Raw genomic sequence first — 25,206 nt, 5'->3', positions numbered from 1 at the left:
TGCGAGAGTACCTGCGAATTAAAGACTGGATTAACATGTGTATAACAAATAGTCCTGGTGGTAGTTCTGTACTTTGTAATGGCATGCAGCATGCATACATATTGCGATAGCCCCTCTCACTTTTTAAGCAGCTCTCAAATAAAACGGAATGATGTTGCGGTTACAGGTAGCTACATATAAGCGGGAAATATAAATGTAACATGTTTATTTAGTTGTTCTACATTTGCTGCATTTATATTTTCTTGACGCAAGGTGACGCCAGAGCGCCAGAGACCGTTGTTACACTGTATTGCTGAACGACTATGGCCCTTTCTCATTTCTCTAACTCCCCTCCTCGACTCCTATCCTCGATACTTAGTCCCGACCACAGGAGATGCGAGCGAAGGACTCGAGGAGGGGAACCGAGGAGAGAGGAGGGGAAGCAGCAGGCGGTTAGAGAAATTAGAACTCCTCTCCTCTGAGCGGTCATTTTAAAGACGTCCATTAATGATGACAGGAGGCACAGCAGCCCTCTGTCTGATGGACAGATGTGTTCATGACGACTTATATATTTACTTTTAATTCATTCACAGTGCGGTATAATGAGACAATAGCAGGCTACAGACACAGACACACACACACACACACACACACACACACACACACACACACACACACACACACACACACACACACACACACACACACACACACACACACACACACACACACACACACACACACACACACACACACACACACACACACACACACACACACACATATATATATATTTATATAAATATATACAATTTCAGAATCAAACAGAGAGCCTCCTCGACGCTCGACCCTCGGTCCTCGAAGTGCATTTAGAGAAATGAGATGTCCTTCAACATGGCGCGCTGAAATTCATTTCCGGGTCACTACCGGAGGACCGAGGAGTCGAGGAGGGGGATTTGATGAAATGAGAAAGGGCCCATGACAATGATTCAACCGTCTTGTTTATTGCAAGTCTAAGATAAAATAATAAAAAAAACAGACTGAAAAAAACAAAGACACAAAAGGATGAAAGCTTCCAAAAATGTCGCCCTGAAAAACGTATAACTTTAGTGAGTGTAGCTAGCCTACACATTAAGTATTTGTGTTATTTGACAGAATTATGTGGTAATGGTTATAACAGTTTCGCGCAGGGTAACCTTTTTGTTGGCCATCATTTTTGAAACACCACATGGGTTTTGTAAACATTGTTCGGTCTGTTTCATGGATGTATCAGCAACACTGTTGACGCCGATATAATTTTTGCCATCATTTCGTAGTGCCACACATTCTCTGGTATGTAATTAACTAACTAACAGTATTTAAAAGCACACACGCAGCGAGCTTAAGAACGAGGTTGTAGCTAACAGCTAGTAGCATACGTAACCTAGCTAAAGTTTAAACTTGTGGCACTATCTCCATTCCTGCGTGTGTCACTGTGATACAGAAGTAACGTTTTCTGCTTGCTTTTCTTTATTTTCCTGTCAGTGAGGCTACTGTTGGACACTGATGTCTCTGAGGCTGCTGTCAGTGGATTCATCGGACCGGGGCTCTCAGAGATGCAGGCTGGGTCCAGGCTTGATGTCAGCGCTGGGTCTGGGTCTGGGCTCCCCGCTGCTGGTCACTGTTCCCGGGGGGAGCTGCCTGTGCACCGCCTGGCCCCGGGCTGACCTGACAGAAGGCTTCCTGCAGATGGACCTAAAATGTTCCTCTCCAAATCTGATCTTTTACCCACCCTCTCAGCTCTGCCTGGACCCTGGCCAGCTCACACCTGTGCCCTGCCCCAAACTGAAACATGTGAAGATAACTGTGGTGGTCCAGAGTGTTGACTTCAAGAAACACACACCTCCCCGCCTTGTTCACGAGCTTGTGAAAGACATGCTGAAAGGGATGTATGTCCACAATAAGCATGTGATAAACCTAATGGATTTTGACACAGAGATTAGATATGTTGTTATCGAAAGCATCGATCTGGAATCTTCCAGTGCTGGATTGATCACCTCCAAAACTGGTTTGGAGATAACTGGCATCCAGACAGTCCGGCATTACTGGAGTCAGCTGCAGGGCCAGGGCCATCATACTGTCCCAGTGGGGGGTCTGGACGAGGTCAGCATACATTTCATGTAGTGACATCATTGTTGTGTTTCCCCTCCTACATATGTTTCACTGTATTGTAGGTGAGTGCCTCCCTGAGAGAGATGCTGCAGCTGCCCCTGCTCTATCCGGCCACCCTGAACTCTCTCGGGGTGTCCTGTCCCAGAGGTGTACTCCTCCAGGGGCCTCCGGGTGTGGGCAAGACCCTGCTGGTCCGCAAAGTGGTAGGGGAAGTGGGAGCCAGCCTGGTTGTGGTCAGAGGGCCAGAGGTAACATATACTATCAATGACATTCTACCACATGCTCTGTGTTTACATTAAGTTATTGTGTTCAATTATTTAAAGCTCTATTTCTTGTTACCTGCAGCACAAGTCAGACCTGTGACTCTGCGTGTGTTTTGACTTTTCAGCCATTAAATATAAAGGAAATATTTTTAGAAAAGTCTTCAATAAAAAAATCTAAAAACTAATGAAAATGCAGATATCTTCTTATGGAAAAATAATGCCAACCCACCTCTCCAGTTATACATCTCCTTGACAGAAATCATCCACAACATTTTAAACTATTATAGTAAAGAATGTTGCTCTAAAAATATTTAATTCTCAAGCAAAAAAGGCCAAATTACAAAGCAGCGTTCTTTCAAATTAAAATTAAATATTTTTGAATGATATGTTACAAGGAATTGTTCCTGTCGATGTTATTGTACATTTTAGATAATAGATTGTGATAATACTTTTAACCAATAAAGATTCAAATTATCCAAACTGAGATTACACTTCAAAATAAACTCACTTACCTATATATATATTTTGTAAAGCATTGTGAATGTGTTGCATTGATACATATTGTTCTTCTTCTAATGTGTTTATCTAATAATGATTGCAGGTGGTGGGATCGCGTCCGGGGGAGAGTGAGGAGAAGTTGCGAGCTGTGTTTGAGCGGGCTCGATCAGCAGCTGAAGAGGGTCCGTGTGTGCTGTTCCTGGATGAGTTGGACTCTCTGTGTCCGAAGAGGACCGGCTCATCAGCTCCGGAGAACCGGCTGGTGGCTCAGCTCCTCACACTGATGGACGGGATGAACCAATCGGATCGCTTCCTCATCATCGGAGCCACTAACCGCCCGGACAGCTTGGACCCGGCCCTGCGCAGGCCTGGAAGATTTGACAGAGAGGTGCAGATGATAATATACTCAACCTGATACAGCATTATAAATGTAAATTGAGGTTCTAAATGTGTACATCTTTCATCCAGGTCATCATTGGAGCTCCCACCCTGCAGCAGAGAAAGGCCATCTTGTCCGTTCTGAGTGCGAGGATGCCCGTGAGTCCCAGTGTGGACATGGCAGAGCTCGCTCAGAGAACTACAGGCTACGTCGGAGCGGACCTCAGCGCCCTATGCAGAGAGGCTGCCATGCATGCTATACGAGAAAACTCAAAGGTACTTTATAATTTTATTTGTATTTAGTCAGGCATCATTGATATTCAAATTGTGTAAGTAGGGCCTGAGATAAAAAAACAAACAGAAACAACACAACTCCTTGTTTGCAGTTAATTCAATTTAAAAGATGCATGCATTAGTGCCGTGTTTCTCAAACTTCTTCATACCAAGGACCACTTAACCAATAAAAAAACACTGGCGGACCACCTAACTCCACAAATATCCAAAATCACATCGTTTTTCTAGAACAGATTACAAATCGCCTGACAATGGTACAAACAAGTGGCAACATGTGTGATGAAGGTGTTGCGCTGGGCTATATCATGCAATCGAAAGTGAAACTTAACCTCGCTCCATTGCGGAGATATTCCCGCGAGAGTGCGGATAACCTAAATGTATTTATTTATTTCAAATGTGAAATGTTACCAATATACTCACGGACCACCAGTGGTCCGCGGACCACACTTTGAGAAACACTGCATTAGTGTATACATTTGGGATATCTAAAGTTAAGGAGTTTCTGTATAGTAGACTTTGTTTGCTATATTTTATTGAAAGAAGAGATTTGAGGTAGTTTGGAAGCTTCAACAGTAGCGCTTAATAGATGAATAACTATGATGGTTTTCCTTATTAGGCCCATAACATTGTTTGATACAGAGAATAATGACGCAGCATTGTTATACAGTATGCCTGAAATGTGTCTTGAATGACTTGTAATCATATTTAGTTGTTTTACTCATTTTATTTTATATATAAGGCTGAACAGGAAACAATATGTTAGGCCCACTACTGTGCAAATTGATAAATTGATAATAAAGTTGACTTTCACTTTGACTGAAATATGGTAATGGTACTTTATAAACCTTAAAATGCTTTTACACAGTCATCCTATATGTACCCAGGACTCTTTTGACAGAAGAAAGAGAAGAAAAACATCTCCATACCGCTCAATCTGTACAGAATTTGGTAAAACCGTGTTCTCCTTCTCTCGCACCAAATGAGTTTACCTAAATTAAAGGTCAAGTAGAATTGATAATGATACAGATTATCATGGTTAAATAATATATATTGCATTTAGCTGTATATGAGTGCTTAAAAATGCTTTAAACCCTCTATTGCGTTAAAGACATGAATGACCTTTCTGAATTGTTTTGCTTTGTTAATTGTCTGTAGAGTTCAGGAGAGCAGGTGGTGGGGATGCAGCACTTCCAGGAGGCCCTGAAGGCGGTGGGGCCCTCCTGCCTGCGGGGCAGCCTTGGCAGGACGGAGCTGTGTCCGCTGTCCTGGGATCAGATAGGAGGCCTGGATGAGGTCAAACTCAAACTAAAACAGGTCAATAAACGCCTGATTTCTTTCAACACAAAACACAAAGCATTTGTTGACTGGTAAAGGAAAATATCTGTCATTGTAATTCCCTCTCTACTCTCTCGTGTCTGAACATCAAAGAGTATCGAGTGGCCGATGTTATACCCAGAGGCGTTTGTTCGCCTGGGTCTGTGTCGGCCCCGCGGCGTTCTGCTCTATGGACCTCCAGGCTGTGCGAAGACCACGCTGGTGAAGGCTGCAGCGGGCTCCACTCACTGTGCCTTCCTGTCAGTCGGTGGTGCTGACCTCTACTCTCCGTATGTGGGAGACTCAGAGAAGGCTTTGGCGCAGGTACTTTCTTTTTGCAGTCTGTAAATCCCCAGCTGTTTTTGTATCCTCATGATTCACCCCTTAACCTGGCTGCCCACACACAGCTGTTCCGCCAGGCCCGGGCCTGTGCGCCCTGTATCCTGTTCCTTGATGAGATTGACTCTCTGATTGGCTCACGGTCCAACAATCAGACACCGAACAGCGTACAGACCCGCCTCCTGTCCGTGCTCCTCAATGAGATGGATGGGATTGGGCTGAAGACGCTGGAGAGGAGAGGGACGGAGAAGATCCTCCAGGCGGAGGGGGCGGAGGAGAATAGCACGCAGAAACAGGTCCGATATCATCAAGGCTTTTACTCCTCCTTCTGTTGCTCAAATACACAACATTTAATTTTCTGACACAAGAGGTCTTTCAATAAAAAAGAATAAAAAAATTGAGTTTGAAGTCATCAATTGCTGTCAGGTTCTCCCAGTTAGGATTCGTTCATTGTTCATAGCTCAGTTTAATATTTCACGCTGTTTGCTTACATTTGCTCAGCTTGTATCTTTCATAACTTCAGGTCGACCCGTCCAATGATTAAAATCCTTCATCTGTTTCAAATATATAGTGCGTACGACCGAATGTGTCTCACTAAAATGCTTCAAACTGGATAAAAGGTACAAAACAACCACCAACCAACAGCATGCTTCAAAGGGGATACAGGACAATTACAGGCAATTGAACAGACCTTTGAGTTGATTAAAATGACCAATTTCTCTAGATTTGAAACTTGTTGAAAACATTTTATATAATGTATTATACAAAATATAGTTCTGGTTGTTTTTACACATGTAAAAGCAGAAATGTTACATATTTATAATATTCAGTATGAGGTGATTTAGTAAACACTTGATCCTAAAAGCTGTTTTTGCTCTTTGACAGTTGGAGTGCCAGGAAGTGTGCAACAAAGAGGTGATGGTTGTCGCGGCGACAAACAGACCTGACTGCTTAGACAGCGCCCTCCTCAGACCTGGCAGGCTGGACCAGATCATCTATGTCCCTCCACCTGACCATCAGGTGAGTTATTGTCTAAACAGGGAATAACTCGTTTTGGTACAACAGTTACTTAATCTTTAACTAACCTCACATTGTCTGCCTCCAGGCTCGTCTGTGCATCCTGAGGGTGTGCACACAGTCGATGCCTGTGTGTGCTGACGTGTGTTTGGAGGAGCTGGCTGCAAAGACAGAGCTTTACTCTGGAGCTGACTTGGAAAATCTGTGTAAAGAGGTAATGTGGACAACTTTATTATTCTAAAATACAAAATGTAATCATGGTCCAAAGTGTTAACACGGATAAACCGATAGAGGAAGAATGCCTGAAAACTGTTGTTGTTTTCCCAGGCTGCGCTGTTGGCGCTACAAGAGGAGAACATGGAGGCTTCTACCATCAAACGCACATACTTCCTGCGGTCCCTCGGCCACATGAGGCCCTCTCTCACTGCACAGCAGATTCAGTCATATCAAAAACATCCCAGATGACAAACCACTATTTCCTCTGCATTGATACAAAGTATTATTAAAGAGATGGATATACATTTGCAATAAAATAAGTCAAACTTGACCTTTGGGAGTCCTCTATTGTTTGTGTGTTATTTATTTACCGACAGGCACTCAAAATGCAAACATATTTGAGATCTGCACAAAAAGATACCCACCAGCCATTGACTTTCAGTTCTCAAATGTGGCCACTAGGGGGTACTGCTCCCTCATAATATATTGATCATCAGTCAATTCAATACGTTGAGGGATTGGACTCCACTTGTGCATTTCAGAGCAGGAAGCTCTGTCTGTCTACGTGCCTTTCACCTCGTACAACCTCTCATCCAGCCTACATCAGCCGGGCTCACAGGATGCTGCGCTAAAGACATCAGAGACTTCTCAGCAACAACAGGTGAGACCTTCCACACAGTTGCCTCTTCAACATATACACTTTAGTTTACTGAATTGACTTTAAGCTTCATTTTAAAGTGGAAATATTATACAATTTCTTTTTAGGTATTTGAGAAATCAGAAAAAATGGTTGGATTTTTCCAAATGTTGAGAAAGAAAAAGGAGGTGAGATGGTCAGTGATCTATCTTAAGTGATTTTGTATTGTGGGTATTGGATTTGTAATATTATGGTTCAACAACAAAATAAATGTTTTCCTGTATTTCAGCTGATCCCTCTGATAGGTTTCATGGCTTTTGCTGCAGCAGGAGCCACCTCGGCTGCTATCTACTTTCTCTTTACTAAACCTGATGTTATGTGAGTGTCGCTTTAATTTTCAGAATTATTATCCACTCTGTACCCAGGCTTTACCCAGGTTCGAATTCGGCCTGGAAGCATGTTCGCATGTCATCCCCTCTGTCTCCCCCTTTCAACCCTGTTATCGCCGATAAAGGCTAATCTGGCCCAACAAACCTTTAAAAAAAATTAAAATATTAAGGGCTTTAAATTGCACTTAACTTTTTAATGTTTTTATTCTTAGATCATACTTAAATATCAGCGTCTGGCATATAATCAATACTTAATGATACAGCATTTCCTTCACTCTTTTTAGTCTGAATAGGACCAGAAATCCAGAACCATGGGAGCGAGTGGACCCATCAAAACCCCAAAAGGTAATCCCTAATATACCAGATATTAAATAGCATTTTATAATGTGTATTTTATTATATTTTATATATTATTTCACAAGGTTTAAATGGTTGTAGTTAACCCTTATTTATTATTTCTGGCACGTAAAACAAGCATGATCTTCCAACTTGCATCTACAAACTGCTGAGTCACTGAGGAAGGAATGTTATCAAACTAGTACCAGCCTGCTTTTGCATCAGATTAAGGTTTATGTTGAATCACGCTGAAGCCACTAATGGGATTGTTGCCGCTTTGAGCTGAGTAAAGCCAATCTATGGTTTTTGACATTTTGCTGCAGCTCATCACCATCAATCAGCAGTGGAAACCAGTGAAGGAACTGGAGTATGTGAAGAGCCTGACTAAGTAAAAAGAAAAGAGGATAAAGCATCTTCGAGAAACATCCACAGTCTGACCAGCTGCCTGCACCCCATCAGTGTAACAGAATCCTTTCTGCACAAACTAGGATACTTTGACACTCAGTGTGCGGAAATGCTTCTGCTCCACTGGTGGGGTTTCACCCGGCTCTGTGGTGACCCAGCCCGAGGACACCCATCCACAACAGTAGACAAATATAACAAATACTCATACTGCCATTAAATTATAAAAAAAAGAATTTCACTTTGGGTTTCTGTGATTGCTAGAAGCCACATTAGCATTAAATAAGCTGGGTTGTTCAATTGCTGTACTATAGTTTCTACTTGTGACCCAAATGGTAACGAATAATATAATATTGTACTAATACGTAGTGTACTGTGTATGTGTTAAACTTTCTTCATCAATGTTGCTTTTGTTGTTAAAAGTTCTATAAAAAAACATTTATACAGGATAAACATGTCTTCAGCCTTTTCTTAACCCTTTTTAATTGAATGAAAACCCTTCATATTTTTTTCACAAGCTTCCATGTCATGTGACCTCCAAATCAATGCAGCATTGTACACGTATGATACACCTCTTTATTATACGTTTACTTGATTATACGATGTGAAAGTTGTAAAAATAAAATTAAAAAAACTTCTGGATGTTCATACAATAAATAAACTGAAGGTGGAATAAAATCAAATAAAATGTGACAAATGTGTTCAGATACAATGTTGCATTGATTTGGGGTCATTGTTTCAGATGACGTCATGCAGTCATAATTTTATTCTCAGCAAGAAGGCTGCATGTTTCCCAAAATGATGCTTTATAAAAAGATGAACATTAAGGAGAAACACATGTGCTTGTGGCCAAGTGCTTTGATAGGCTGGGGAAGTCAAAATCAATTGAGAAATTGACGCAATGATGATTTGTAGTCTTTCCATGCAATTTGTGACATTGAGAAAGGTTAGAAACAGCTTGGTTTATTGATTGAATTTAATTGAAGGTTAATCATCAACTAACTATCATAGTGGAGTAAAACCCAAAACAGCCTGAAAGCTCTATTTCCTCCAGAAATGTCAGATCTGTTTTGTCATCGGCCGTTTACAAGGTCAACAATAACCTTTGAAACTCCGCCTTGTAAAACTTGTTTAACAGTTTTTCATTCTTTAATTGCCAGATGCCGGGAGCTTTGAATGTTGTTTGCAGACGAGGAAATGGTGAGATGTTGTCTGCTGGGGCAGCTGTAAAGTAATTACTGCCATCCACACGATAGGCAAAGGCACCCATCTGATTATTTTATGGCTGCGGGGGCATTCAACCCTATCATTGTGTTTTGTAATAAGAGCCAATCCTCTTAATGTCCATTTCCTATCTCAGAAGAGAGCCATCCTACAGTGTCTGACTAAACTGCACTCTCTGGCTAGCAAAGCTCACTGGACTGATTTCATCAATTATTAAACCATAAACAAAGGGTGTGACCAGAGGGAGAGAGGAAAGGCATGGCTATTGTTTCTTGATCCATTTGGCGTGCCTATTTGATCAGGAAACACTTGGTATTTGGTTTCACCTACATGAATGTTTTGGTTGTGCATGAATATGTCATCGAGGGTGTTTCCCATTTTCTTACATTTACTTCCTCTTCAGTTAACGTAACATTCCTTCCCAATATGTTTTTAATATGATGTTAAAAGCTATGTCTCCCAGTCACATTTCATAGCTTTAGTCTATGTTAAGAAGAGGTACTGTGGAAGAGTGTTGTCTTGTTATTGAGGACATCATCAGTGCCCTTGTTACATGTAGTCAAATAAACAGTAAGGGAATAGAGAGGGGCAGACATTAATTTCAGCTATCAAGCTATGTGCAACTGACAAGTTATTTAGGGAAACAATGACCAAAGATATATTATGCTTGGCTGGAATTTGTGTACGTGACTCAATCGCAGTCATGACACCACAGACCATGTGACCAGCAGTAAAGCAGGTAGTGGCTCCCACAGAGCAAGTGAAGTGAGAGATGCAAATCTGCTTTGTCATCTAGCGGTGCACTGCTATGATAATACTCCATGTTGACCTGCACGTTGCTTCTTAAACTGGTTCAGACACTAGTGGCTGCAGATGCTCATGAAGGCCGTTTATGGGTTTCTCAGGAAGGCAGGGCAGTCGGGTGGATGCTGTAAATAATTGGCTCTGCTGCAATACAAACACAAGAGTCACCTGCCTGTGGTTACCTGGAAACTGGGACACTCCTAGTTCACTTGTGTAGTCAATAACGAACATTTGATTAGTTTAGTTTTAAATAAAACGTAATGTTGTGTGCAAATCCATAAGCAGTTGATGTCTAATGCCTAATGACTCGTATTTGTTTGCCGATTGAGTCTTAAATAGGCCAATTGACCACATTTCAGTCATACATTTTTATAAATTATTATGACAGTTACACGGTATTGTTAACATGGCCCAACCAGTGGAGATATACCCGGAAATGCCAAGCAAATGCTACCCCGACGGTCGGTTGTTATTGTCAATATTAATATAATTTATTTTGTAATAGTCACACTCGATTACTCTGATTTTCTTGTTGCCCCAGCTGGTCGAGTAAATCCCCGTCAACAAGCGCTCCTGGCCCCAGCAGTGTGCATTACGGGTTAGTGTCCCCTTTTTGGTTTTCCTTATGTCATGAGCTTCTCGCAGCGTTATTAATTACAACCTTTAACCATAGACTGTATATATATATATATATATATATATATATATATATATATACATATATAAAGCCTTTAACCGTTAACGTATGCAGCGTTTCATAGAACGTTGTTAATGTTCAGCCACCGTAGTTTTACACCTAACGTGATGACGTAATTCCTGGTGTCGTTCGAAGAGCCTTAATGTTTTGTGACGTAATGAGTAGTGTCATCTTCCCTGCAAGAGACTCACACATCTGAATTCGAAGTAGGCTACTCCCGGCTTGGTAATACTTAGTTTGTTCAGAGAGACTGTAGCTTTTGAAAAGACAGCAAGTAAGAAAAGATACAAACTTTAACATTTTCGATTTAATTTAAACATTAGGCTAAAAGTTGAATAAATTCGAACTCCAGGAACAACATCAACTGTAGGTTGCACACACAAAACAACAAAAGGCAGCTTTATATTTCAAGGCTAACCCTTTGCTCCTGAAACTCAATTGTTTAGTTTAGACACATTTCTCAAAATGGAGGGAACTGAATATTCTAGCAAATTCCAGCTCCAGGTGGCAGAAGATGCATCAAAATATAAGCAGAAGCTGTTTGCTAAAGAACTGTTCTCACAAAGCCTCGAACTACAGTCTATGCAGTCTGAAAACAATATTCTAAAGGCAACTATTGAAGAAAACAAGGATGAATTCACAAATAAGCTACAATATATGAAGGACCTTCTTGATGAGAAAAAATATTCTAACAAAGAAGATGGATACGCAGTGGCAGTGGCAGAGGCAAAAATCGATGAGCTGCAGCGATCACTTGTCACTAAGGACACCCAATTTGAGGAACAGAAAAAAGAACTCATTGCAAAGTATGAGTCTCTCATGCAGATAATCTCAGCAGAGTGTGAAGAAAATGAGAGGAATCTGCTGGCAACGCATACAAGGGAAATAAGCAGGATGTTGGGAGAGAAGAATGAAAAACTAGATAAAATATTGCAAGAGAAGATGCAAGAATGTGAAGCTGATGTGTTAAAGGAGACGGATAAAGTCCTTCAGAAGGAAAAAGAGATGGCGAACTTAAGAGAGGGAATGGCCGCTGAAATCAAGACCGGTATTTTTCATAAAAGATTAAATGCACATGTGGAAAATTATATAGGCAAGAAACGCCAGGAGGACCTAGTTGAAAGACTGAAGAAAGAAGTAGTGAGACTAGAGGCTCGGCCGGATTTAACTAATGATTTGGCTAAGTCACGTACACATTGCGAGAATCTCAAGATGATTATTAAAAGAAAGAATATGGAAATATTCAATTTAAAGAAGGATGAAAAATCATTGGTAGAAGATTTGTCAAATGAAAAGGACCGAAACCTTATTACAAATCTTAAATTAAACAAAGAGAAGGAGAATTACAGGATATTGGACCAAAACTTCAGAATTGCTGAGAGTGAACACAGGAAGACCAGGGCAAGGCTGAACCAGAACATGAATGAAAACAAGGTCCTGAAAGGAAATATCTTAGATCTATATTCTCAACTCAGGGGCTGTGAGCCACTCTTGATCAAAGAGCGCGCAAAAACCCAACACATGGCGAACTGCATCATGCGCTGTAAGGAAGATATACAAGCAGTGGCTGATATCACCAAACCCAAGAAGCTTATTCTCGCTGTTGCTCGCCTCAAAGCTAAGCACGTAGATGGCGATGACAGAGTGCCAATGGAGGAAGACACGAGGACAGGGTATCGTCGTGTGGTTGATGGTTTGAGGCGTAAGGTTACATTTATGACAAAGGTTCACGCAGCCGATGCCAAGCTAGTGGAATGCATCAAGGAAGAGGTTGACTGTTTTAATCAAAGAAAGATGGACTTGTGTGTTGAAAAAACCAACATCATCAACGAGTCAACACGCGAGATCTTTGAGCTAAAATACAAACTCAGAACCACGGAAAATCTTCTTGAAAGGGCAACAGACACAACACCGAAGAGGGTGGACTCGTGGTTAGACGAAAAGTACTTGAGAAAAACCAAAACTGTTTCAGAAGAAACAATGGTTTCAGAGGAAACAATGGTTTCAGAGGAAACATTGGGACACTTCCCCCGAGGGAAAAGGACAAATGTGAGTCCTGAAAACTATTCGCATGAGGATGTTGACCTTCCAACTATTTACCTGTAAATTGTAACTTGCGTACGGGTTTTGTCCGGGTTTTGTCCCGCATCACTATATATTGCAAAAAACCAAAACAACTGTCAGACTGAGTAGATCTGAACTTCAACCCACTCCTCAAAACAGTCGAGAACAACCTTCAATCGTTGGATGAACTTCCCAATATCGACCATAGGTTATAGTTCTGCGTCTGTAAGGGTTTCCAGGGTTCGCTCTGCGTTTCGTCCCGCATCAGTATTTGTGATAGACAAATAGTGTAAAAAAACTGTTAGAGTAAGTTAATCTGAACTCCAATCCACTCCTCAAAAACAGTAATAATAGAATCTTTGATTTATTTATTTAATTTACACACGTAAGAAGTCTTCTTTTGAGTCAAATTGTCGTTTACTCTTACATGTTTTGTATACTCTCGTGATGCATTTTGTACCCTCTGGACACCTTCGTGGCAAAAATGTACACGCCCATAATAACTGCTATTAAATCATTATAAATGATTTTTTCTACTTTTTTTTTCATGAATCACTTGAACAACTTATAACGTACTCAAAACTACCAAACATTCAATAATATTCTGGATTTTAACCCTTTAAATGCCTGTTTAAATATTTGCATTATTTATTACAAAAAAACACAAAACCTTAAATGTTTTCAATGTAATAATTAGTAGAGGGATGGGGCTTTGGTGGTTAATAGAGTCTTGGATGTGTCAAAGATTGACAATAAAATTGATTTCACTGCATTATTATTTTTTACGTAGTGTCAGATACTACCTCTTGACCCCTTCGTGGCAAAAATGTACACACCCATAATAACTGCTATTAAATTATCATACATCAACATTTCTTTCTACTTTTTTTTTTTCAGAAATCACTTAAACAACTTATAACGTACTCAAATCTACCAAATATTCAATATTTTTCAGGATGTTAACCCTTTAAATGCCTGTTTCATTATCTAAATTATCTCATTATTTATTAAAAAAGAACACAAAAAATGTTCGATATAATAATTAGTAGAGGGATGGAACTTTGGTGGTTGTTAGAGTCTTGGTTGAGTCAAGGATTAGCAACAAAATTGATTTGACTGCATTATTATTTTTTACGTAGTATCAGATACTACCTCTGGACACCTTCGTGGCAAAAAATGCCTCATTGACTGCCATTCAAACCACCTTTTTTGATCTCACTGCCATTGCAGTATAAAACCATGCATTTTGTAATGTCAGCATTTCGGGGCCCCAACAGTCAGAGAGAGAGAGAGTGTGTGTGTGTGTGTGTGTGTGTGTGTGTGTGTGTGTGTGTGTGTGTGTGTGTGTGTGTGTGTGTGTGTGTGTGTGTGTGTGTGTGTGTGTGTGTGTGTGTGCACTGATCATTTCAGGGTAAAAAAAGGGCATCTTTTGAAGGATGCATTTCATGTGTCTTTGAAGAGTTGCTCGAGTAATTAAAAAAGAAAAACAACTGTTAGTTTGTGTACGCACCTGGCTGCTTTCACAGCCAAATGTTAACATGCGTTTGGCTGAGGGGTTATTTCATGAGTGAGCAGAGAAGGAGAAAGTCCTGGAGCTAAAATGAAGAGGCATTTCACTGCAGAAGAGGCCGTAGAAATGGTCATGCAGCCTTCATCTGCAAGCGATGACTCTTCTTCTGAAGAAACAAGCTCCGAGTCTGACATTGAATTATCTCTGGAATCCTCCACAACTGAGAGTGCTTCTGAATGTTTGTCTGAAAGTGGGGAGGACACCGAGGATCCGGCCCATCCTAGCAGTGAGTGGACAGGGGGAAATGGGCAAGTCTGGTCTCCATCTCATGCCGAGACGCTGCGCTACATTCAGGCACCCATCGGCATGATTCCAGGGCCCACAAAATATGCCATATCAAGAATTTATGATTTGGCATCCTCTTTTGACCTTTTCTTCACTCCTGACATGATTCAGCTAATTTTACAGATGACAAATCTCTATGGGAGGCGTTCAGTGTCAGGATGGAACGATGTGGATGCTGAAGAGATTCGGGCTTACATGCGACTTCTCATCCTGGCGGGTGTGTACCGGTCCAAAGGGGAATCTACTGTTATGGAAATCTTAGACCTAGTCAATACTGTGGAGATATACAATTAGAATGATCAATCAATAAACTGGTGAAACAAATAGAGTTGTCTTTCTGGTTCTTTATTCGAGGTGCCTCGAAGGCACAGGTCTCACAGAGTATAGGATAGTCTGCAGGAGTGTGCACAATAGTCACAAAATAGCAAAGCTTATATACAAGATAGGGCAGGCAGACAGTTTTATGTGTAGCTGTCGAAAGTATAACGGTTATCAGCATATGGAAGTTCAAACTTAGTGTGAAGAGGAGTATCAGCATAGTCTGCCAACTCAGCCCTGTGGCCTTGAAGCGCTTGAGATTAATGACCCTCTTTAGAGTATGCAGAGAAAACAGCACATTTGAAGAAATGGTACAGTAGTGTTAGACAATGCTTTTAGAAGCATTTGGTTTTAGCATATAAGGTAACATAAGACATTTCCACTACACTACCCGCAGCCTGGGAGACCAATCTTCAGGGCCACCCTGTCCCACAAACGCTTTGAAATGATAAGGGCCAGCCTCAGATTCGATGACCGACTCACTCGTCCTGCTCGATACAAGAAGGACAAGCGTACAGCTTTCCGAAATATGTGGGACAAGTGGACAGAGCGCCTCCCACTCTTGTTCAATCCAGGGGAAGACATCTGTGTCGATGAGCAGCTCGTAGCCTTCAGAGGCCGCTGCAAATTCCGGCAGTACATCCCCAGCAAGCCAGCGAAGTACGGGCTGAAAATCTGGATCACCGCAGATGTCGCCACATCATATGTCTGGAGGTGCCAGGTGTATACTGGAAAAGCCGTTGGTGAATCTCCGGAGAAGGGCCAGGGAAAGCGAGTCATCCTGGACATGACTGAGGGGCTCAAGGGTGTCACACTTACATGTGACCATTTTTTCACTTCCTACTCACTTGCCCAGGAGCTTCTGAAGAAGAAAGTAGCCCTGGTAGGGACCGTCAGGGCAAACAAGCCTGAGCTTCCCCCCAAACTGAAGCAGACTAAGCAGAGAGCTGTCTTGTCATCTGTGTTTGCATTCACAACCACCACCACAGCAGTCAGCTACATCCCGCGGCGGGGAAGAAATGTCCTACTTCTGAGCAGCAAACACAGAGAGCCAGCTGTACATCAGGATGACAAGAAGAAACCAAGTCATCATTGACTACAATCGCTGCAAGGGTGGCGTGGACAACCTTAACAAGGTATGAGTACTTATTTGATTGAATTGGAAAACTAACTATAGATTTGAGTCAAAGTATTTGTGTGGATTGTTAAAATAAGTTGATCAATTGTGCCAAAAATGCCTTCCCATTTTCTTAGATGTGTTGTTCGGAAAAAAAGAGGTACTGAGAGGCAAGCAGAAGATGTAATACTTTATTAGAAACAAAGGGTGATGCAGTTCCTGACTTCCGTCGATGATTCATTTGAGAGACTAGGAAAAGGTTTACAATAAAACCCTGACAGTCTCTCAACACTTCACACTGGAAACACTATAAATATTATCAGCAGGTGAAAACTGAAAAAACAGCCAATCAGAAATACTGGTTCACAAACCTGTCTGCATTAGTATACTGTCAGTTTAGGGAATACAAAGAAAATGAGTTTAGGAATTGAGGCTGAAACCATAACACTGTAGCATTAACCATTTTACAAAGTCAGTCACTCTTTGATTGTCAGTTGTTTGCTCGCCTAAATTTAGCTAAGAGCCATGCTAAAATAAAATATCAGTTTTGAAGTGTTGATCAGGCTGCTTTGATCATTTCTAAGGTTGATAAGTTGATGTGATGTCTGCCTAAGGGACACAATGATACAAGTTGTTTTTCCATAGAGTTATTATCAAATGAACAGAAAATGAGGTACCTTTTCATTTGCAGACATCCTCAGTAAACAAATAAAATCAAGTCCTCACACCTAGAAACAAAAAGTAAAATGTACATCTGATGCTAAAACATCAGTTGTGACAAATCAAACACTAAAATACAAAAAAGTTGAGATAGGCTTCAATGGTGAATTAAGGGCATTCATTTTTCTGAAAGCATCCAAGCTCTCAAAGCTGTGCGAGGTCGCCGGCGGCTGAAGTGATCCAACTATTGGAAATGTGCGTCTGCTTTCCTTTGGCACCAGTCTTTTTCTGTTTGCATGTACATACCGTTTACTGTGTCTCTGCTGTCCTGTGTCTTGAAGTGCTCCGTGGAAGCCACTGTTCAGAAGAGTCTCTCTCTCTAGGCACTGGACTGCAGGCAGTGTGTGCAGGTACGCACAGGCCTCAGCCTGTGTGTCTGCACCTGCACCGTGCACCTGCCCAGGCCGTAGGTGTGGAGCAGCAGGTGGCGCGCCTTCGCCTGCACGTCCTCCCAGTTGCTGGCACTAGAGGGCGCTGTGAACACAAACATCAGAGTCAGAATACTTGTATTTGTCCCACAGAGGGGAAATGTACATTTGTTACAGCAAGTAAAGAGCCAAAGATAGCTTAATTATTCATTATATTATTAAGAAGCACGCATACAAAAAAGTAGAAATGTCACAATTTACAAAACACACCTCCCGTACCAGTTAAAGTTTTGAGATATAGCAGCCAGGTGGAAGTATTAAAAGTTGAAGTATACAGTATATTGCACAGTTATTGATAGTCTATAAATAGGCGTTATATAGGCCTTTGTTGTTGTGTGTGTGTGTGTGTGTGTGTGTGTGTGTGTGTGTGTGTGTGTGGTGTGTGTGTGTGTGTGTGTGTGTGTGTGTGTGTGTGTGTGTGTGTGTGTGTGTGTGTGTGTGTGTGTGTGTGTGTGTGTGTGTGTGTGTGTGTGTGTGGGTCCAACAGGGGATGTGGTGTTTATGCATTTGAAATTAAATTAAGCAAGTTACAGCATGTCCAAACAGATCTTGTCCAAACAGAACATGTCGCAACAGATAATTGCACATGTTGTGGCAGAAAAACACAGGAAATTACTGCATTACCTGCACACCAGGGCCCCCACCAGTGTCAGGGCCCTGATGCAGGCCCACTGGGACTCATGTTTATGAACTGAACCATCGTTAAAGTCGTATTAAAGTCATGAGTAAAACCTGTGCTATCAAAATGTATACCCACATACTAATTCAATAACTATATGACGGTTGTGTTAGTACCTTCCAGTTTCTCCCAGTTAGTTTACAAAAAGAAACCTTGATCAATTTCTACTAACAAAAAATAACACAATACTAGCGCTGAAACACGTCTCTGCCTATTAAATGTCACAAAATAAAATCCATGTTTTTTTCTTGTATTCACACAACTATTGTTTTATAAGAATGTGCAGTTGTGTCCATGAAAAGCACACTCAAAACCTATAAAGAAATCACATGTTTTGAGTATGTGCGATGTGACACTTTTCAGTGTTCAAAGTCTTTCATGGACTAGAGCAGTCATTCTTATCAGACATACTCTCAATGTAAGCTCTGCCAGATTTGCTGCATGTGTTGAACTGCTCTGAAAAAGGTTAAACAGCTCTTTCAAGAAATAACATCTTCTATATTATATGTTTTCACAATGTCACTCACAAGTTTATCACCCATTTTTTACATTTTGTCATACAACAGCTTGAATTCAAAGAACTGGATCAAAACAAGGACAATCGTATTCAAACAAATACGGATGCAACCTGAAAGCCAAGGGAAGAACTGGCAGTTAAGTTTCTTGTGAAACAACTGTGATGAAACTGAAGTCCTGTGAGAAATAAACACAGGAACAAGTCTCAGCACATCATGCACACTTTGATCTTACTTTGACTTTAAAACAAGTACTGAAGCCAAATACAAAAAGAATATATTTGCTCTTACAGGTCACTGACATTGAACAGACTGCCAAAGCAACACCGAAAACAACCTACATCAAAGTGGTCAAGCCAAAAGTAGCTCTTCGTGGTCACTGACAAGCCAACAGGAACATAAGCAGAAGGACTTCAAGATGCCTTCACTGCCGTAGTATTTCTAGTCTTGACTTGGTTGATAAAATATGTACGTGTGTTATCTGTTCACTTTATTAGAGCTGAAAGAAGAAAGTGTATCTGCAAGTATTTTGATAGTTGATGAGTTTCTGTTATTTTACCAACAAATAAAACAAAGAAAAAGTATCTGTATTGATGCTGAAACATACATATTTAATATGTTCTGAAGCCCCTTGCATATGGACATATACCTTTATGCGATTTCAAAACCTACAAAGTAAGAAATGCTTTATGAAGCTTGTTAATAAATGAGTCATAAATCCCAAAACAACCTTTTTTGAGTAAAAACTAAAGACGAAATGGATATAAAATACTTATGATCCACATAATAGTTCTATATATTTAGAAACGCGATCCTTTCTTCCTTCTTTCTTCTTGTCTGTACTGATGTATCTACTCACCCAGCTGCAGATGCACTATAGCTGCAGTCTTGTCCGTGGTCAGCGCCCAGACGTTCAGCTCATCCACTGATTGGACGTCCTCCAGCTTCAGGAGGTCTTCTTTGATTCTCAGAGTGTCCAGATGCCTGGGAACACCTGAGGATGAAATAAACTCCTTAATGCACCTACGCCATTTTAAATACTTAACATCCTCTGAAGACACTGCAGGACCACGGCCAGAGACGCACCCTCCAGCACGATGACTATTGTGTCTCGTATGATGCGGAACGTGGTGACGAGTACCAGGATGGAGAAGATGTAGGTACAGATGGGGTCTGCCAACTTAAAGTCCGGCTGTGAAGTCAAATCAAAGTTTCATATGAATGCATGCTTAGCCATCCCTGTATTTAATATCAATTTAAATCAAAAGACCATCAATTAGTTTACAATTAGTGAATTTGTTGTTTAATTAAATGCTTTTATACGTTTACAACTAACACTTGGTTTTAACAACATAATGGCTTTAAAGCTGTATGGTTCACACTGCCTTGGGAGTTCTCTGTTAAATAGGTGTCAACACTTAATTACCAGCTTTATTTTCAAAAAGTAACAGAAATACTTTGTTGGTACAATACCATTTTATTTTTTTTACAATGGTTCTACAAGGTAAATACATGGTGAAATGGATGGATGGGTACCTTGAAGCGGACGATGTAGGCCGCTATGAGCACCCCGATGCTCTGGACCAGATCTCCCAGAGCGTGGATGAAGGCCGCTCTGACAGCCAGGCTGCCCTGCTGCCTCTGCCCCCCCGACCCCCCCGACTGTGAGGCGGCTGCAGAGCCGTGAGAGTGACCGTGGCCATGTGAGTGGCCGTGGCCATGAGAGTGACCGTGACCACCTTGGTTTAACAAGAAACCCATTCTGTAAGACACAGAAGAAAACAAAAGAAAGAAAGAGGGCGTTTATTTTGAAGGCATTGGAGTTACAAGTATGTTTTGTTTTTAACTAAGAAACTGTCGTCATTGAGTTTAACGGCCCGTCCACACGGCGGCACGCGTTGAAGCTTCAACGTTTCTGCCCATTCCCTTTGAATGGGGTGACGTCACGCTTTGCCGAAATGCATTGTGGTTCCGTCACTTCGCTTTGCTCGCTTCAAAAGTTGAGCAATGTTCAACTTTTGAAGCTTCGACGGAGGCGTCAGCCAATCAAATCATATGCCAGTACAAGCTCTAGCCAATCAAACCGCGTGCTTGTGTGTCCGGGGTGGGAGATTCATGTGATTGGTTGTTTGTCGAGTTTCAGACACGCCCACCGGCAAGCTTCAACGCACGCCGCCGTGTGGACGCTGCGTAATCATTCACCTTCCAAATATGGTCAAACATTAAACACTGAGAATCATCAACTGGACAGGTGACTTTAAGGCAGGACTTTGGACCAATCTTAAGGTGACACTCAAAGGCACGATTACAAAGTTGTCATGTCGTGCACTCTTTAAAAGTGACTTTTCACTTACATGAGGTTGACAGCCACGCCCACAGCTGCAGTGATGAGCATGACATCCCCATCTATGTCGAACTCTTGGTGTATCGTCCTCTGAACGGCCTCGTAGAGCAGTATGGCTGTCAGGATGTAGATGAGCACTACACTGAGGACTGCCGATACAACCTCTAGGGACGGGGAATAACGGTCAGTTGTAGATACAGAGCATGTTTATACCAAAAAACTAAAGCTGTGAGAAAACACAGATAATCAAATACATGTTTAGTAATGCCTCCTACAAGGGTCCAGCTGGAACCCTGTCCTGTTCTTTATTTTAGAATAGACGACATTGTGTCTTTCATCTGTGACTGTCAAATTCTACTTGATTGGACAATAATGTTTTATGATCTACCGAGAATTATTTCCACTCCTAAACACAGAGACCCTTTTTTTTTTATCAATTTAGTCCTTAATAAAAACAAAACAATAGTCATGGTACTCTACATATCAGAGATTAGGATTACAACAATTTACAAAGCACAAAACCACTCACATTGAAAACCCTGATGGTAAACAACCTCAGAAGCTTTTCAGTACAGATGTAAACTCCCCTCTGACGTGTAGAGAGAGGATGTGAAGCAGTTTCTTCTTCAGTTGTGTTATAGATGTACAAATTCATCTGGCGATTGAATGTCTCTCATAGCTCTGTCATTATGCTGCTTTCAAATCCGTGTCTCAGTGCTGTACGATACCAGTCACCTCTGTGGAAACATTGGTATAACTGCCTTTTTTCATTTATATTTGAGTGTTTTATGTCTTTTTTTAAAAATGGACCAAGAGTCTCTTTAAATAAAGCTGACGATGATAGAGACTTAACTATTCCTAACACACAGTGCTACAGTGATATGAGAGAAGAGGAAGTGTGAATGCTTCCGAGATCATAAACTCACCGAGACGATGCAGGCCGAAGGTAAATCTACTCGTGGGCGGTTTGGTGGAGAGCCAGAGGGCCAGCAGAGAAAACAGAATGCCCACCACGTCTGTTAGCATGTGCACAGCGTCAGTCATGATGGCTAAGCTGTTGGAAAAGTAACCACCTGAAAGTCAAGACGAAGAGATTTGAAAGGATATCTGCAGAGATTTATCTTAAATATTTGGGCATGCACAGATTTTAAGATACAAGTGTTGGCACCTTGCAGATATACACCCACAGCATAGTATGTGGTTACATTCTAGGTATGATGTGACAGATACTCCTTGGCCCAGGAAAATAAACAAATGTTATTACGTGATTTCATTGGTGGATAATCATTTCTTTTATTAAAAGTGACAAAATAGTCTACGATCTAATTCCTGGAGAATTCAATCTGACTGTGACCCTGATGAACTGTCACCTGCTATCAGCAAAATGTATAAAAAGAATGCTACACTGTCCCAGTTTTTAAATAGAGAAATAGATTCATAAAGAAAACAACAAATCTAGCATGAACAAAATCCAATAGCTTTTAAAATAGCCAGTATGTAACATTCATTGATTTGTATGTTTGTATGCAAGTCATTATTATTAATCAGCAGATTTATTCCTAGATTCATCATTTAATCTTTTATAAAATGTCAGAAAAGTTTATTAGTTTCTTGGTTTTCATGATGATGTCTTTAAATGTCTCGTTCTGTCATTCCAAAAGCAAAATATATTCAGATACAAAGCAGAGAAAAGCAGGACATGAAAAATCACTAATTAGTCGATTATCGAAACAGACGAGTTACTTTTTCTGTATATAATATTGATTAACCCATTAGTTGACACAATTATTGTATCTCTCATATATTTGAACCACAACATCTATTAATAATAATATAAAAACAAGACTTGGGTAGATAATTCAGCACAACAAGCTTTCAGAGTTGTTGCACCAGAGGCGGAAATGATGGTACATATAATCAATCAGAGTCCTCCAGCCGATAACACCCTGAGGGAGAGGAACTGCACAAACATTGATACTGATGTAGAGCTTGGAGGAACAGTGGATGGATTTGGAAATACCCTAACCTGCTCATTCTCTGATTCAATCATCATTTTTGTTAACTGTGTCAGAAAGGTGATGATGAACACACGATGAATCCTGAGGCACAAGTGTGTGATTGTATCTATCATCCTCACCTTTTCAGCTAAGTGTCAAATAAAAACCTGTTTTTCTTCTAGAGATATTTCAGCACGAAACATGTTTGATGGTACGCCCATGTTTAGGCATAGAAGTATAAAAAATGTCTCCTTCCACTATAATAAATGGAAGTTAAAGATTTGTGGTGCTCAAAGTAAAAGAAAAGTGCATTTTGACAGTTGAAAATTAATTTAAAAATGTAAAAAAGGCATTCTGTTTCAGGCGAGGCAGCCTACTAAACCTGCTTTACAGAGGGTAGTAGAGTTCATGTTCTCCACCTAATTGACTGAACAATTAATATGTCTTTCTGTTTGCCATCGGTTGTGTATATCTGAACAGCCATGTCCGAACCATTGCTAAACTCAGGCGCGCTGTATCCCCAGCTGATTTGAAAAGGTTTAAGGGTTTATTTCCTCTCGCATATGGATGCCATGGATGTAAAACAACTTCTATTTCTATGTTTTAATCCCTTTCACCTGCCTTAGGAAAAAGTGGTCCAAAAACTGCTACAAGCATTTGACCAAGTGCTCGAAATAGTCTCATGTGACTCCCATTAAGATTTCTTTCCACTGGCTTTCCACCAAATATTTTTAGTTTAGAGCCTTGCCTGTTTAAAGAGCACAGCGGACCTACATCAGGTCTGATCGGGGTTTGTTGGTTATCCCCGGGCTCAAGACAAAAGGAGAAGGTGCCTTAAAGGTTTTAACTCCTAAACGTTGCAACTTTTGTAGTGTCTCAATGACAGTTTTGTTCCTTTTTACATGTCTGTAGCTTTGTTGGTATCTCTTTAGTATCGTTTGTCGTTCACTTGTTGTTTTGTGTTGTTGTTTTTTTACACAAAATCACTTTATAAAGTATGCTGTATGAACAGATCATTATTATATATTGTTATTATTATTACTATCATCTTCAGAGCACGTTTGTATTCTACATCTCTTTTGTCATAACGCTTACTGGAATATCTAGCAGTATTTTAAAAAAAATATTAAAAAAACATCTCTGAAAAAAATTAAGAGACAACTTCACATTTTTCTTAAATCTCTACATGTATGACAGCCATTCTATTCCAGTGTCTGTTGAATTCTAAGAGAGGTTGTCAGTAGTTTGAAGAATATAATAACAAATGTTAATTTGACTCAAACACATACTTATAAATAGTAAGACCACAGAAACTGACATTGCTGCAGTGGTCTCTTCATTTATCCAGAGCTGTATGTAGTGTGAGGTTCACTCTGCACATCTTACCGACAATTTCCCCTGTCATGAAGAGGAAATAGAGCAAAGCTGCCATGACCAGCCTCTTCATCACTTTCTTGTGTTTGATGCTGTCCCTCTTCTTGGTGCAGTTCTCGCAGGGGTCCATGTTGAGCCCCGGGCTGCCCAGGCTGGAGGAAGAGTCCAGCAAGGAGTCATCATCATCCGCCGACACCACCAGCGTGTTCACCGCCACCCCGTTGGAGTTAGCACCGGAGGAGTAGTCCGACATCTCCCCGGAGACCACCACCTTGAGCTTGTTGAACTTGGGCGTCTCGTCGTCCCCCAGCTCGTTGGAGAAGTCGAAAGGCTCGGTGTCGCTCAGGTCCCAGTCGTTCCTCTCCCTCCTGAAGGCGGACCGCACCTTGCTAAAGAGCCTGCCTCCAGACATCTTTGCTAACACTGAGGTGTATCCAGGCCTCTCTATGGAATCAGTCCCATTGTTGTAGGTTCAAGTCTTGCATTTCTACTCCGGTTGATTACCTAGAGGAGACAAAATAAATTAAACTTGACGACAACTCAACGACAACGCAATTCACTACAGATCCTTTCAGATTATCATTGTAGAAGTTGTGCTGGTTAACGTTGAGTCATCTTTTAAAAATATATAGTAACAAGCTAGCTAGTAAACGTTAGCTGCCTTGTCGTGATAGTTAGCCACACAGAGACATGTAATGAGACGAAATACAAGCCGGCTTACCTAATATATATCCTTTATGGTTGTCAAGTATCGATTCGTCTTTAAATTGAAAACTGTCATCGTAAGACGGGTGTCTGTCAACATCAGTCGTTGCTCTCACCTCCTCCTCTGCTCTAGCAAGTTTGGTTTCGCCCAC

General features: G+C 41.0%; 3 protein-coding genes across 4 annotated transcripts; 2 read left to right on the top strand and 1 right to left on the bottom strand.

The window, feature by feature from the left end:
• The first annotated feature begins 830 nt into the window (after positions 1 to 830).
• Positions 831 to 6,957, top strand: afg2b (AFG2 AAA ATPase homolog B). The gene is made up of 11 exons (XM_034107658.2): positions 831 to 1,311; positions 1,504 to 2,121; positions 2,193 to 2,378; positions 2,995 to 3,279; positions 3,360 to 3,545; positions 4,719 to 4,877; positions 4,992 to 5,201; positions 5,285 to 5,512; positions 6,102 to 6,236; positions 6,322 to 6,447; positions 6,561 to 6,957. The coding sequence occupies exons 2-11, from the start codon at positions 1,525 to 1,527 to the stop codon at positions 6,696 to 6,698; spliced, it is 2,250 nt and encodes a 749-aa protein (XP_033963549.1). The 5' UTR covers positions 831 to 1,311; positions 1,504 to 1,524; the 3' UTR covers positions 6,699 to 6,957.
• Positions 6,958 to 7,007: 50 nt separating this feature from the next.
• c3h15orf48 (chromosome 3 C15orf48 homolog) lies at positions 7,008 to 8,666 on the top strand. 2 transcript variants are annotated; one of them, XM_034107700.2, is made up of 5 exons: positions 7,008 to 7,110; positions 7,215 to 7,274; positions 7,376 to 7,464; positions 7,760 to 7,820; positions 8,135 to 8,666. In XM_034107700.2, exons 2-5 carry the CDS (start codon positions 7,236 to 7,238, stop codon positions 8,201 to 8,203), a joined length of 258 nt encoding a protein of 85 aa, XP_033963591.1. In that variant the 5' UTR covers positions 7,008 to 7,110; positions 7,215 to 7,235; the 3' UTR covers positions 8,204 to 8,666. The 2 variants fall into 2 exon arrangements, with proteins under 2 accessions (XP_033963591.1, XP_033963599.1); XM_034107708.2 differs by having other exon boundaries at positions 7,018 to 7,110; positions 7,188 to 7,274.
• Positions 8,667 to 16,469: 7,803 nt separating this feature from the next.
• On the bottom strand, positions 16,470 to 25,185 carry slc30a4 (solute carrier family 30 member 4). The gene is made up of 8 exons (XM_034107625.2): positions 25,071 to 25,185; positions 24,362 to 24,853; positions 21,905 to 22,051; positions 20,989 to 21,142; positions 20,171 to 20,396; positions 19,721 to 19,826; positions 19,494 to 19,628; positions 16,470 to 17,486 (listed from the first exon to the last, which is right to left on the bottom strand). The coding sequence occupies exons 2-8, from the start codon at positions 24,759 to 24,761 to the stop codon at positions 17,332 to 17,334; spliced, it is 1,323 nt and encodes a 440-aa protein (XP_033963516.1). The 5' UTR covers positions 24,762 to 24,853; positions 25,071 to 25,185; the 3' UTR covers positions 16,470 to 17,331.
• Between the last annotated feature and the right edge of the window lie 21 nt (positions 25,186 to 25,206).

Source organism: Pseudochaenichthys georgianus, chromosome 3 (genome assembly GCF_902827115.2).
Source record: "Pseudochaenichthys georgianus chromosome 3, fPseGeo1.2, whole genome shotgun sequence".
Lineage (NCBI taxonomy): Eukaryota > Metazoa > Chordata > Actinopteri > Perciformes > Channichthyidae > Pseudochaenichthys > Pseudochaenichthys georgianus.
Note: the sequence above shows the minus strand (reverse complement) of the source record. Positions and strands in the feature narration are given on the sequence as shown.